Source organism: Misgurnus anguillicaudatus, chromosome 10 (assembly GCF_027580225.2).
Source record: "Misgurnus anguillicaudatus chromosome 10, ASM2758022v2, whole genome shotgun sequence".
NCBI lineage: Eukaryota > Metazoa > Chordata > Actinopteri > Cypriniformes > Cobitidae > Misgurnus > Misgurnus anguillicaudatus.
Genome location: NC_073346.2, coordinates 32303023 through 32318662, shown reverse-complemented (window position 1 = coordinate 32318662; position 15640 = coordinate 32303023). Strand labels below are relative to the sequence as shown.

General features: G+C 35.6%; 2 protein-coding genes and 1 non-coding gene across 8 annotated transcripts in view; 1 reads left to right on the top strand and 2 right to left on the bottom strand.

The window, feature by feature from the left end:
• Positions 1–4923, bottom strand: part of scap (SREBF chaperone) — a 41669-nt gene extending 36746 nt beyond the window's left edge. Inside the window, exon 1 of one of the 2 annotated variants that reach the window (XM_055210925.2) lies at positions 4763–4923. Coding sequence is in view for 1 of the 2 variants with exons in the window: in XM_055210924.2 (XP_055066899.2) it covers positions 3204–3232 (29 nt within the window). In the remaining variant the exon portion in view is untranslated. Of the gene's footprint in view, positions 1–3203; positions 3342–4762 lie in introns of those variants that run through there. The other variant, XM_055210924.2, reaches the window with a different exon arrangement.
• A 221-nt stretch (positions 4924–5144) lies between these two features.
• Positions 5145–5216, top strand: trnae-cuc (transfer RNA glutamic acid (anticodon CUC)). The gene has a single exon. It is a non-coding gene; the product is annotated as a tRNA-Glu (tRNA).
• Positions 5217–5950: 734 nt separating this feature from the next.
• On the bottom strand, positions 5951–15147 carry LOC129448800 (protein DEK). 5 transcript variants are annotated; one of them, XM_073872388.1, is made up of 12 exons: positions 15010–15147; positions 14419–14577; positions 11556–11761; positions 11371–11465; positions 11090–11210; positions 9289–9585; positions 8592–8810; positions 8376–8483; positions 7661–7774; positions 6790–6936; positions 6603–6671; positions 5951–6514 (listed from the first exon to the last, which is right to left on the bottom strand). In XM_073872388.1, the coding sequence occupies exons 2-12, from the start codon at positions 14552–14554 to the stop codon at positions 6503–6505; spliced, it is 1524 nt and encodes a 507-aa protein (XP_073728489.1). In that variant the 5' UTR covers positions 14555–14577; positions 15010–15147; the 3' UTR covers positions 5951–6502. The 5 variants fall into 5 exon arrangements, with proteins under 5 accessions (XP_073728489.1, XP_073728490.1, XP_073728491.1 ...); XM_073872389.1 differs by having other exon boundaries at positions 15014–15135; XM_073872390.1 differs by lacking the exon at positions 15010–15147 and adding an exon at positions 14808–14960.
• Positions 15148–15640: the final 493 nt, after the last annotated feature.

Genomic DNA, 15640 nt, shown 5'->3' with positions numbered 1-15640 from the left:
AGCTAAAATTCCAATGCAGGACATCTAATGTATTAACAAACAACAAAAGTTACATGAAGTTAAGCTAACCTCCATACAACACATCGCTGCTAACAACTAGTTCATCTCTTACAAAACCTGCACATGTTAACCCTATGCTCACAGGAGTGGACTCTAGACTTTTACTCTTTGAAACCAGACAGTTCAAGGGTTAGCAAGTACAGCCTGCCTACGGCTTACAAAGAGCCTGTTTTGTCCCTGCGGTAAAGCAGAAACCAAACCTCACAGGAATTTACCTCCGGTGTGACTACGTGAATTTGTTTCTATATATACACACCATAAACAAGACGACACACAGAGGCACACAAAGAACAGTACTCACATGCTCATGTTTGCGGTTCAACATGATGCAAGAGATTTCATAAAAATAAGAGTTCGAAAGAAAGGGGAACTACGAGGTGCCAAACATTACCTAATTTTAACCAAAGCTTTTTAAATCTTTGGACTGAATAGTAACAAAGATGTTACATAACTGATGTCAACACTGGTTATGGTTCCTTTTTAAAATCATCTTGAAAGCATTCATCAATCTCTTTCATATTATGCAAATGGTGCTTTTCTTGCATTAAAGGAATAGTTCTCCCGCAAAATAGAAGTTATCATTTACTTACCCTCAAGTTGTACAATATTTTTTTCTTCTGCTGAACACAAAAGAAGATAGTTAACTTGTAATCAAGCAGAAAGTAGGACCACCATTGACTTCAGCCCTGTTTATACCTGGTATTAAAGGAATAGCCCATTTTCTTAAAAGAAAATCCAGATAATTTACTCACCACCATGTCATCCAAAATGTTGATGTCTTTCTTTGTTCAGTCCAGAAGAAATTATGTTTTTTGAGGAAAACTGCAGGATTTTTCTTATTTTATTGGACTTTAATGGACACCAACACTTAACACTTAACACGTAACGGAGTTTCAAAGGACTCTAAACGATCCCAAACGAGGCATAAGGGTCTTATCTAGCGAAACGATTGTCATTTTTGACAATTAAAATAACAAATATACACTTTTAAACCACAATTTCTCGTCTTCCTCTTGTCTTGAAAGCGTCAGCGTGACCTCACGCAATACGTCATGACGTCAAGAGGTCACAGAGGACGAACGCGAAACTCCGCCCCAGTGTTGAAAGAGGACCGTTCCGACGTTGTTGTATGAGGAATGATACTAATTAATGTCTTTGTGTCAGTTTATTGTTTACAATGGTCCGCAAATGTGCGTTTTATATATGTAACACGTGACCTCCCTACGTCACTATGCATTTATGTGAGGTCGCGCTGGACCAGACCTAGACGAAAAGTTGTGGTTTAAAACTGCATATTTTTTATTTTTCTTGTCAAAAATGACAATCGTTTCGCTAGATAAGACCCTTATGCCTCGTTTGGGATCGTTTATAGTCCTTTGAAACTCCGTTGAAAAAAACTGTTACGTGTTAAGTGTTAAGTGTTGGGGTCCATTAAAGTCCATTAAAATGAGAAAAATCCTGCAATGTTTTCCTCAAAAAACATAATTTCTTCTCGACTGAACAAAGAAAGACATCAACATTTTGGATGACATGGTGGTGAGTAAATTATCTGGATTTTTCTTTTAAGAAAATGGACTATCCTTTAAGATGCTTTTTGGTCAATTAAATTAAAAGTGGACGAGAGAGAGACATTCCCTATCACACCTGGTGTTTTAATCCGTCTCTTTTGTCCACTTTTGACCACTTCTGTCCTGATTACTTCGAGGGGATGGTCTTCAGGTGAGTCGTTAAAAAACATGAGCGGGTTTAAGTTGACATGTACTAATATTTTGTAAGAATAGCACTGCTTGTGTTTCTAGTAAACGTGCTGAGCAACATGTGTGTACGTGTATATATAAGGGCTTTCGCAGATATTACAGAGCAATTGATGAAATAAGCTCGCACAACTTTCACACGCTCGCAAAATGACACAAGTGGAAAGCAGCTGCTTTAGTTTTATTAATAACAGCCTAAAGACCGAACACGGGTTCACCCTACACTGTCAAAAATAAAGGTACAAAAGCTGTCACTGGCTCAATACCTTGCCAATACCCAGCCCTAGTACCAGCCAAGATATTAAAAAAACTTGGCTTATACACGGAAAAACACGGTACATTAATTTAACATAAATTCTGTGTTATTAAACCCTTGAAAATTAGGTTACTAAACAACAGCACTATGTTGTATAATTTTATATGTTAAATAAAATTGTACGTTTTAGAATGTTTTATGTCAAAAAATTCTTTGGGGGGCCGCAAAGGGATGCACCGTATCCAAGGGGGGCCGTACGCCAATAAAGTTTGAGAACCACTGTTCTATACCACAAAAGCAATCCAGTCGAAAGCGTTTTAGACTACTTCTAAAAGTGGATGAGCTCAACATTTTTTACACACTGTTTACACGTGTACTTAGCATCTTCTACTTGTAATCCAATCAACAAAATGTATCTTAATACCAGGTGCAACCAGGAAAATTCCTATGGAAGTCAATGGTGATCCAAAACTGTTTAGTTACAAACATTGCTAAAAATATCTTCCTTTGTGTTTAGCAGAACAACAAATTTTATACAGGTTTGAAATTAACTGGTGAATAAATGATGATCGAATTTTCATTTTGTGGTGAACTTTCCCTTTAATGACATTTTATCAACAAGATGAGCCAACTTAAAAACGGATCCTATTTTTACATTTTAAAGCACCATCTTAAAACATTGTCTGTACTATTGGCAATTCCTTTGTTTATTCAAAAACGACAAATCCGTCATTATTCAGTGCTTAACAGTAACAGGTTTTTCTGCTAGCCCAGACAGATCTCTACTGTATTTTCTGCCTGATAGTTCTCTAACATGTCCTGGCAACATTTTCCCAGCCCCTGAGGCAAAAAATAAAATAAAAAATAAAAGCATGTTTGCGACACATTTTTAAGTGTGAGACACAAAGCTTTTTTAATCAGAACATTGCATTGATGTATTATTTTGTATTATATAACATAAGACACATTTTCAACAAATAACTTCTTAAAAATAATCTAGCAGCAACTCAACATTTCTCTTAGTAAGCTTATCTCAAAATCTAATCTCAAAATCAGAGATAAATAAATAAAAACATAGTGCAAAACTACATTCTCACACTCAATCTCTCTATTGTCAATTTAAGGTGGCTTACAGGAGAACAGCGAAGTCCGAAGAAACCATTCATTTGCGGAATATCCCGGCAAATCCAAACGCTACACGACAGAAATGTGACGATGAGGAACACACTGTAAATTCTTGAGGGATTGTGCAGGTATGGGCGGGTGAAACCGGTTTGTGCAAAGGAACGTTATTTAGCAGTCTGGACTGGTTACACAACAAACTAATAATGCTGTTGGACCACAACTGTAAAGTTAGCTTTGAACATGACCATTAAAGGGATAGTTCACAAAAAAATGAAAATTCTGTCAATCTCATGTTGTTACAAACCTGTATCAAATTTCTTTGTTCTGATGAATACAAATGAAGATATTTTGAGAAATGTTTACTTCCATACTATTATTTTTCCTACTATTGAAGTGAATGGAGCTCATAATCGGTTTGGTTACAAACATTTCTCAAAATATCTTCATTCGTATTCATCATGACAAAGAAATTTATACAGGTTTGTAATTACATGAAATTGAAAGTGGGAAATTGATGACAGAATTTTCATTTTTGGGTGAACCATCCTTTTAAGACTTACAGCCCAACATCTAGTGAAATGAAAAATGAAAAATAAGAAGTTTGCCACAAAAATATCAGTGGCCAGGAAACTATTTTGTCCATAAACATAAGTGCAACTCCAATTAAACTCATACCAGTGTACAATTTTGTGTCAAAACATCGTGAAAATAGGACAAAGATATAAAGCGGTCTTTCGATAATCAGTATGTACGGATGAAACTCACTCAGTGGTTTATCCTTTGTCACGTTTGAACTAAATTTGCATTAGTCAAATTCATTGCATTCAAACATCATCATATGCAATGAAGTCATACATGAGAGCAGTTAATTCAACATCAGTAACATATTGGTACATTGACGATATGAAATGGAAATAGGCTAGCATGGTGCATAGTATTATGGTTCTCCAATGTCCAAAAATACATGGTCCCTTTTTGTTAATGCACACTATACCCAAGTCAGGGTCAAGTATATAATTTAATGAGCATGTGCACAGACTGATGTAAGTTTTCTTTTTAGTGAACCATCAGAGTAATCAAAACTATGAATGAACCATATAAAACAGTTACTGTAAATACAGTAAGCTTTACAATCGCTGTTAACTCAGCTCTGTTTAAACGTGCACTCTACAATTCAACACATCGTAGTTTATCAACCTTCATAAAACCGCAGACATAGATTATTTATTATGTTTACCTTGGGCGACACGGAGATGAACCTGATACACGTTTCCATGGCATTAACTTTAGCCGAGCGGCTAGCGTTTTAGCATTAGCAACAGTTCGTGTGTAAAGCACTTGCTGGTGAAGTTAACGCTGAGGATAGACATAAAAGAGAACGAGCTGGTATAAAATACAATATTTCCCCGTCTAAACGTCTCGAAAAGAGAAACACGTGTCTGGAGAATTTGACAGCTTGATCAGAGTGTAACACTGTGCACCAGGGGCCGTGCCATGCTTCTTAAGTGCTCGAATTTGTCAATAAAAGCGCAAAAATCGAAACAACAGCGCTCATGTCGTTTCTTACCTTATTAAGAGGTTCTACTCTTTCTCCAAAATCTTGTTTTAATGGTTCAACGGTTGGTAAGATCCAGTAGTCAGATGGTTGTAGTCTCTACTGCTCTGCCAGCATAATATCAGCTTCTGTAAACCACCAACCATTCTGACCCATCAACTTCAACCTCCAGAAGAACTGATCACGCGGCAAACTACGACCTCTAACGGCCAGATGGAGGCATTACAAGCTGTGTGCGGTGTAAATACGTATAATCTGTTATGAAATCTGCTATTAACGCAGAGCTAGTTTTCTATGAAAGAATATGATGGACAAATATAACAATAAACGAAACTGCATTATACAAAATCAATAAGCACATATACTTTGGGTATATGCATAGCCGTTCACACAGTCCCTGGTGGTCTAGTGGTTAGGATTCGGCGCTCTCACCGCCGCGGCCCGGGTTCGATTCCCGGTCAGGGAACGTACATTTTTCCTGAAGCCACCACGTAAAATAAAATCATTACTTACCATTAATCTGAAACTATAAGAAATAAAATATATCTGACAGCCTAGTTCTCCTACTTACTTTGGCAAAAAAGTTGACAACTTTTTGTTGATGAATCATTAAATTTTAACGATTTATACAGGATTGTTTCTACCTGTAATGTACATATGAACCACTTATTATGTTGTATATGTAGCAGAAGGCCTTAACCAAAGTGACTGCAATGCATTTACGCTATACATTTTATCAGTGCATTCCCTAATAATTTTGCGCTTTTAATGCAATGCTCTACCAAGTGACTTATGGGAACTTTACAATCTTCAGTGTTGTGGTTTTCTGCAACATTAGTTTGAATAAAACTCTATTACAGTGAGCAAGATGACTGATGATAACTTCGGTTTCTTTTACTGGTGCAACCGGTCAAGTATGATTCCAGTTTAATCACTGAACATAATCATTAAACAACTGATAACAAATTATCTAATCTTCAGCTAAGTAACAGGACAGATTTGAGACAAGTTTGTTTCATATGATTTGTATTTAAAATACAATATGAAACAAAATGCATATAAGAGCATGTATTTACAGAAACACAAAAGTAAAAAACTATTAAACTACGAAACTAAGGTTAAGAAAAGGTAAATAAAAAAGATACATCTTTATGAATTGAGAGGGTCTTCTTGTAAGACCCAGAGAGAATAACACTGTGAAAATGTTAAATGATCAACTTTACTGAGATCTACACGACACATAAAAAACAACGTTTCTAAATGTGTGGCTTTCATACATTCAGGATCTCAGAAAACGTAAACCAGTGTTAAAGACAGTTGATAAGCCAATCGAACAAGAGATACCTGATACCTAGCAGACTCTAAATATTGTATTCATTACCTTGATAATGCTGTAATAACAGAAATACACAGTGAACTCTGTGAACACAATTAGGATGTAAAATTTTGACTTGCTTTACAAAAGACTGGCAAAAGACAACACGGGGCCTATGTAAAACTTTTAAAGATGCTGTAGTAGTGGCAAACAGCACCTTTAATACATGAAAAACAAAGTCATAAAATTTGGTTAACTGATAAATTAAAAATAAAATTCCCAATATTCACGATCAATTGTCTTAATTCAACACAACAATACTATAAAATGCAAAAAAGCTTAATTTGATGGAAAACTGAGTGAAAGGTGTCATTAAAATAGAGTTTTGATACACAATCTTCACCCCTCGACTTATTAAATAATTTAGTTTCTTCACTTCAGGATAGTGCCTATGAAAAACAAGAACATAAAGCGTTAAAATGCAGATATCAAAAAATCTAATCAGTGCAACTTATAAAAGTGTTTTTCTAAACTTACACTTTTAACAGTGTCCTTGATAAAACCCTTTCTGCTGCTCAGATCAAAGTCAGGGTATTTGTCATAAACCTACAACGAAGACAAAAACATTATTACATTTAAATAAATAAAAACTTGATGTCTGCATATATATGGCTGGATAAGAGTACAGTAAGAAAAAAATTATACTCTGTGTGCAACAACATACTTGTTGGCAGAGTTGCTTCATTGTGACTTCCTTCAAGTTTGCATCTTTGAGCAGATCCTGGATTGAGGCCTTCAACTGGTCATTGGTTGGCGGCTTTTTAATCATATTGATCAATGGCTGATCATCATCAGAACTGTCACTTTCATCTGAAATGAAAAAGTATAACAAGCCATGATCAACAAACTTAAGTTCTGGCCATATAAAGTCTAGTCTACTTGGGACGTAACAGCGCATAGAAAATAAAGCATACGCTAGGCTTAAAGGAATATTCCATTTTCTTAAAAGAAAAATCCAGATAATTTCCTCACCACTATGTCATCCAAAATGTTGATGTCGTTCATTGTTCAGTCGAGAAGAAATTATGTTTTTTGAGGAAAACATTGCAGGATTTTTCTCATTTTAATGGACTTTAATAGAGCCCAACATTTAATACTTAACACTTAAAAGTTTTTTCAACGAGTTTCACGTTCGTCCTCTGTGACCTCTTGACGTATTGCGTGGGGTCATGCTTGCGCATCACGACCAGATCTAGACGAGAAGTTGTGGTTTAAAAGTGTATATTTTTTTATTTTTCTTGTCAAAAATGACAATCGTTTCGCTAGATAAGACCCTTGTGCCTCGTTTGGGATTGTTTGTGGTCCTTTGAAACTCGTTTGAAAAAAAACTGTTAAGTGTTAAGCATTAAATGTTGGGCTCTATTAAAGTCCATTCAGGTTGGAGAAATCCTGCAATGTTTTCCTCAAAAAACATAATTTCTTCTCGACTGAACAAAGAAAGACATCAACATTTTGGATGACATGGTGGTGAGTAAATTATCTGGATTTTTCTTTTAAGAAAATTGAATATTCCTTTAAGGTTTCACAGCTTCATCACATTTGCTCTTGCTTGCATTCTTTTTTCTCCTGTTGCTACTGCTGTCAGCTTTCTTGGTTTTGGGGATGGGTTTCACTGGAGCTTTTCTTTTTGCCGCAGGCTTCTTTGTTGTCTAGAGAAATGTTGAATACAATTATCTATTTAAATGCAGTTTCTTAAAGTAGAAAACAAATGTTACATGTAGAGAGTTTATAGATTTAATCCTAGATTATCAGAAAAATGTTAGCCATAAACTTTATATTAGGGATGCAGTGTTTCCCACAGACTTCACTTATTTGTGGCAGCACATCCGCCAGGGGGGTAGGTCAAAAATGGCTAACTAATATGGGTTCAAGTCAATCATTTTCGAATGGGGAGCTGTGTGTAAAGCCTATACTTGACGGGTCCACACAAAAATGCTGTCAGCACCGCAACATGAAGTGGGGTTCTGCACACTCAGTATGCATGAACACCTACTCTACGATGACATTTTTGGTGGATGCGTCAAGTATAAATCTATTTGAACACAAACGGCACAAACAAATGAAGGCATGGGCAACTCTGGGATGGGTCTCCATAGTCAATTAACAATTGGCGGTTATTAACTAGTGAGACTGACTTCGTGTTCATAGAGCGTGTTCATAAAGACCTTCTCTTTATAGATGACTTAAGAAAATTGTACTTGAAACTAGTTGAAAAATGTTCAGAATTCAAAAATACATGTGTCATCCAACCTTTTTGACAGTCTTGTCTTCCTGGCTGCCTTGGTCACTGTCATCTGTTGTTAACTCAGACTTCTTTGTTGCCTTCTTGGCAGGAGATTTCTTCTTACGAGGAGATTTCTGTTTGGATTTTGATTGTTAAGTTGAGTAGCACTTGCACAGTGTAAGATTGCATACATTTTTATAAACTACTTGTCAGTACTTAGAAGAAAAACTAATTTTACTCACTTCTTCCTCCTCACTGTCCTCCTCGGGAGCTTCATGCTCCTCCACACCATCATCATCTTTCTTCTTCTCTTCGTCATCTTCATCATCTTCACTGCTGGAATCAGTGACGATGGCTCTAGACTTCCCACTCGCTACTTTCTTTTGTGGTTTTTTACTTTTGGATGAAGACTTTTCACCTTTGACATCTTTGGTTGTCTTTCTTTTCTTCTTTAAAACAGGCTGAAGAGAGTAAACAATATTTTTGCCACAGGCTAACAAGCAAAGTGCATACATTTTTACTATAGAGTCAGACGGAAACGTGGCGTCATTGCATACCCTTTATAAAGATGTAAATAAATCAAAATTTGGATTTTCACCAATAATACAGATCAAATATCAAATTAAATATTCACCAAATTTCATTTCTTATTAAATACAAATGTTGTATGGTACTTGAGAAATGATGTCCTTTTATTTTGATGTCTTTGTACAACAAATGTTAAAATCATATTTTTTAAAAAATGTGTTGAAGTATTTTCTGTCATCCCATAATGTAATTTTTTTTTTTCGGCGAAATATGGTAGGTCATTTGCGGGGGAATTTTTACTTTAAAATTACAGACATGGCAGATCCGCATTTATTACAAATTTCTAGAGGTCACCAGGTAATACTAATCCCGTGCGAATAGGGTTTTAAAATAAAAACTAATTTCACTCACTTCCTCCTCCTCACTGTCCTCCTCAGGAGCTTCATGCTCCTCCTCACCATCTTCATCCTCATCATCATCTTCCCTTTTATCAGAAGATTGGCTATCGTTTCGCTTCTGACTTGCTGTTGTTGACTTCTCTTTCTTCTCATCTTCGTCGTCATCATCATCATCTTCACTGCTGGAATCAGTGACGATGGCTCTAGACTTCCCACTTTCTACTTTCTTTTGTGGTTTTTTATTTTTGGATGAAGACTTTTCACCTTTGACATCTTTGGTTGTCTTTCTTTTCTTCTTCTTTAAAACAGGCTGCAAAGAGCAAACATAATATTTTTGTCACCGGCTAACAAGCAAAGTACATAAACATTTTTACTATAAAGATGTAAATAAACCCAAATTTGGATTTTCACCAATAATACAGATCAAATATCAAATTAAATATTCAATAAATTTAATTTCTTATTAAATACAATCTTCTAAATAGTTGTGAAATTATGTTCTTTTATTTTAATGTCTTTGTACAAATTGTTTTTAGATCATATTGTGAAAAAATGTGTTGAAGTATTTTCTGTCATCCCACTTTACAAAAGGTTTTGACTAATGTGGGACAAATTTTGGTTTCCAGAATGTTTACCACAAATTTTAAAACAATTTGGCACAAAGGAGAATAACATTTGAGTACAATATATAGAAGTTGTCTTCTGATAATATAGGATCATATTAGGGATTTTCATACTGGAAATAGTTAACCCCGTGTTATTCTAAACCCCAGGTTAACGGGATCCTGGGTTATCATTTTTACGTTTCACACTGTTCATACTTAACGAGGGGTTAAGAGATAACCCTGGGTATTAGGAGAAATATCGCATTCATAATCGCAGGTGATTCATCTGCGATTATGAATGCAATATTTCTCCTCTTGTCAGTGAACTACAGCTGTTTAGTAAATGCCGCTCAATCTGAAAGCAGCTGAAGGCAATTTATTACTAATCAGGGAACCAGCTTTACTGACGAGATACGCGTGTCAATCATGTGCGATTTATGGTGCAGCCCTACGGAGTATTCCTAATCTGACATTTCCCACTGTGCATTCCTAAACCCTAGGTCAGGTGTTTCCAACTAATTTTAGGGATAACCCCGTTTCTAAATTACAAGTGTGAAGCAATTTTTAACCCAGGGTTAAAAGCGGGGTTTAGAACGAAAATAACTCAGGGTTAAGTGCAGTGTGAAAAGCCCTATTGAGGAGTTCACATATAAGGATAAAGGTGGGGATTTACTGTCTTCATGTGAGAGCCTGGACCACAAAACCAGCCATAAGGGTCTTTTATTCATCATCTGAAAATTGAATAAATAAGTCTAACATTGATGTATAGTTTGTTAGCATAGTGCAATATTCGGCTGAAATACAACTATTTGAAAATGTGGAATCTGGGGGTGCAACAAATCTAAATATATTGAGAAAATCACCTTTAAAGTTGTCCAAATTAAGTCATTAGCAACACATTACTAATAATGAATACATTTTTGATATATTTAATTTATAGTAGGAAATTTACAAAATTTCTTCATGGAGCATAATCTTTACTTATATCCTAATAATTGGCATAAAAAAGAAAACGGTTTTGTGGTCCAGGGTCACATATGGAAATATTCTACACAACTCAGAATTGCAAAACCTGTTCCATATTACCCTAATCCAACCCATGTATGTAAAAAGTGTATCTGGGGGATTTGTTATACTATTTAACTATTTGCATTGGGATAAACCTATTTCCTGCATCTTCTTCTTGTCTGTTTCAAGCATGCAACTTACCTTCCCCGAGTCAGTTGGACATACAAGAAACGTCATGATCCTCTCAGCAAGAACACTTTGCTTTCCAGACCTCTCCAGATCAAGAGTCTTACACATGTTTGCGAGCTCTGCTTTCGGAAGCCTGGGAAAAAGAAAAATCTCATTACTGCACCCACTCATCAAACAACAACATACAAAAAAGTACACCACTGTCTGGAATAAAATGTGTCCTAATATCTCAAAACACTTTCTTAGAAACAGAATCTACATTATAGTGTATCAGCAATTTCATGAAAACATACCTTGTCACCTTTGCTAACTTTTTGCTGTAAGGGTCACTATCGACCTCAAAAGTGAAACCATTAAACAGCCGAAGATTTTTCCGCAATGATGATGCCTATGAAACGGTAGCATTTATCAGTTAAAACATTTTAAAACATCATGTTTATGACCCTGTTTAGGTGAATTCTCAAACTAAAGCACTTACAGCTCCTGGTCGATCATATACAATCTTATGCAATGGTTTGAGCAGAGGGGCTTTCAGCCTTCCGATGGAGTGATTAATCCGTGCAATGTCTCCAAGTTTGACGCCTTTTCCTGTGCTCTCAATCTTCTGCTTTTCCTTTGGTTTACTTATTTGCATATTAAGTCTCTGAATCTCTTTCTTCTCTCGTTTTCCTCCAACTATTTCACCTTAATGTGAAAAGACAATTACAGTTAAATAATTCACAACTACTTGAATAACAAAGGTGTGCAACTTAGCATATAATAAGTTTGTTCATTTTAAACATTTCAGATTTATAAAATATAAAATAAATTCAATTCTGTCTTTGTGTAATTAGCCACCTTTAAACTAATGTGACCTTTTTCCCATAGTGTCGAAGGTATTTTGTAGCACAACACGAAAATTAGCGGGACATTGGTTCTCTCACCAGAAAGCCCATTCATTTTTAGGGGTGAAACAATACATCGATATGGATCAATACATCGACTTTATTTATAACAATCTGATACATTGATGCCGCACATGAAAAATCAGTTTATGGTACCTTTATTTTGACAATCTCCACGTTCTCGTGCCTTGATGTAACATCCATCTACACATTTCCGCCAAAGCGTGCATTTTTGTTTATTTTCATCTGACTGTTAGATCTGATGTTGTGTGACCAGATCAAATGCTTAAGTAAAACAGCTTTATTTTAATATATTAATGTATTTTTCAATTTAATTATTTTTTTTCTAAAACTACCTCAGTGATTGTCACTAATGCACATTTTGGTACAAAATACTGAAAGACTTTGACTGTTGCCATCATAAGCTTGATTTTATGTGACATTTTGCCCCTCAATCTTAATTTTTCTTTATTGAAAAAAAGTGTATTTGTTGTTGTAAATGTTTCAGTTGGGACAGAGATTGTGCCAATTTCAAAGAGTTTAATTAAATGTTCAAGTTATATATTTTGGTAGCTTTTGAAAGTAAATGTAACTGCTTAGCTACGTAATATAAAATACCGATACATTAATTTAAACCGGAACAAACCGCAATGGCATTGAAGAAGTGCTTGATGTATCGGCTAAAATCGCATCTCTGGCGAAGAAAATCGATTTTGCATCGAATTGTAATGAACTGTCCGATTTACACCACTATTCATTTTTCCCAAAGACTTTTGCAAAAAATAAGCTCTGTGTTAAACAATAGTTTGTCCAACAAATTAATCTTGACAGATGAATACAATACATATGAATAGTGTAAATGTGTTCACTAAAAATATAAAAAGCCCAAATTTGACTTCTAAAGTCATAAAAGTTGTGTTCATCTGTGAAGATTAACACGGAGCATATTTTTTTGCAATAATCCAAAAGTCTATGGGAAAAATGAATGGGCTTTTTTGCAAGGGAAAAGTATCCCGCTAACTTCTGGGTTACCCTACAAAAATACGTCATCCCTGCGGCACTCTATTGAACAACAGCATAAATGTGACCCAGGCTGAAGTCTCATGATGTAATCATAAGATAAGCATCATAATTTGATTTCACGTTGTTTTTAATTGTTGACGTGATGTTACTCTCAATATTAAAGGGACACTCCACTTTTTTGAAAATATGCTCATTTTCCAGCTCCCCTAGAGTTAAACATTTGATTTTACAGTTTTGGAATCCATTCAGCCGATCTATGGGTCTGGCACTACCACTTTTAGCATAGCTTAGCATAATCTATTGAATCTGATTAGACCATTAGCATTGCACTAAAAATAACCAAAGAGTTTTGATATTTTTCCTATTTAAAACTTGTTTCTTCTGTAGTTACGTTGTATAGTAAGACCGACAGATATGGCTAAGAACTATACTCTCATTCTGGCGTAATAATCAAGGATTTTGCTGCCGTAACATGACTGCAGAAGGCGCAATGATATTACGCAGCACCTGAAAATAGTCCCCTGCTATTGAAAGTAACCAAGGGGACTATTTTCGGTCAGTGTGTAATATCACTACGCCTGCTGCAGCCATGTTACAGCAGCAAAGTCCTTGATTATTATGCCAGAATGAGAGTATAGTTCTAACCATATGTGCCTAGAAAATCGCAACTTTTCATTTTCCATCAGTTTTAGTACACTATGTAACTAGAGAAGAGTCAAGTTTTAAATAGGAAAAATATCGAAACTCTTTGGTTATTTTTTAGCGCAATGCTAATGGTCTAATCAGATTCAATGGATTATGCTAAACTATGCTAAAAGGGTACAACCAGAACCAGATATCAGCTGAATGGATTCCAAAACTCTAGGGGAGCTGGAAAATTAGCATTTTCAAAAAAGTGGAGTTATCAAAATGATACTTTCACAGATAGTTTTTACACTATTTAGGTTGAGTTTAATTTAGGAAACAGTAAATAAAAAATAGCTGGGTTTTCACAGAATTATGTGGTTTCATTTTACACCCACATTTATTTATCTATATTAATTCAAGTGATCAACAGAGTTTTCAATATACATTTTATCAGAGTAAGTCACATGGTTAGCAACCCCATAACAAAGTTAAATGCTCTACCAGTTACATTTTAGGAGCTTAAATAAGTCACTGACATCCTGGCTAAGATCCCCTTTTGTGTTCAATAAAAGAAACAACTTCATATTGTTTCTGTAGATCAACTGGTAGGGCAATGTGTTCACAACACAAAGGTCATTGGTTCGACACACATTAGTCATCAAAATAAAGATTATAGTATAGATTAAATGCTTAAATTATATAGTGGGGATTTGTATTTGGTTATTTTTTTAACATGTAAGTTCTATTCAAAAAGTCAGTACTAAAGTAACCCAATACAATGTAACATTACAAAGACAAAAAACTTACTTTTTTTGCCTCTGGGTTCAGCTTTTGCTCCATCCTGCTCCGCATCGCACACTTCATCGTTCTCTTCGTCTGCTTTGCTGCTTTCATCCACAGGAGGAATATCCTCCGTATTAACAGTAACCTTTACTTCAGTCATGTTTGGATTCACTCACTTGCATCCTGTGATAGAGACATAAATAAATTCACAAAAACTATCCACCTGCCTGCCACAGTGAGCCCTCATACAACAAATTTGGCGCGTGTTTGTTGTCCAGACTTAACTTAGCCCGTTGCATGCTAACAGCTACTACCGAATACAAGTCAACAAGGTATAAACAGCAGTTTACGTAAAACGCATAAATAAATAAGCATTTTAATCACTTCTAGATATAATTAAGTTCTTAACATACAGCTTTTTGGGCGCCAGGAGCCTGGTAACAGACTAGCTTATTTTGTCCCGCCCACTTGAACACAAACACATTTAAATTCACATTAGCTGCAAACCGAGAACAGGACTACGTGCACATACGGAAAAACAAAGTAGAGAGGGCATGTTATACGTGGTTAAACGTTAATAAAACCCTTGCAGTCATACTTTATAAACATACTCACATACGTTAACGCTTCTGCCTATTGGTTGTGATGGAGGTGCGCAGTAAACATGGCGTTTGAAAAGAGTGGGCGGCCTGTCACGTGACCATGCTGCGCTGCGCAAACTGATCGTCGTATGACATCAAAGTGCCGCGAGAATGGTGCGCTCGGTCTGCGCAGCTCTGCACATTTTCAGGGTGCAGTGCACTTAATAGTATTTACCATGCTAGTCAGCTAAATAAAAAGTCAAATCAAAAGGTATATATTTTGTATTAAATGGCTGTGATATTATAGAAAATGAAATTGAGGATATATGCAATAATGCACCGCATGGTGGCGCTGCACGAAGGTTTTTTTATTTGACATTTGATACTGGATGCATTTATCAGATGCTCGTTTATTTTGCAACAGTTATGTATATGTTAATGGACTGTGCTAGCTAGCCTACGTGCAAAATTGGCAAATACGTTTACATTCAATAAACGCTAACTATATAAAGCGAGTCCAAAAAATATAAAACTTTATTTAATACCATTTTTTAAACTGAAGTTTAAAACCACATCAATTAAATGCTCTAAAGCAGAGTATCTTGCTGTCATCATGCAAGCAAATACGTTTACTTACAGCAGGGGGCACTATGGCAAAAGCAACC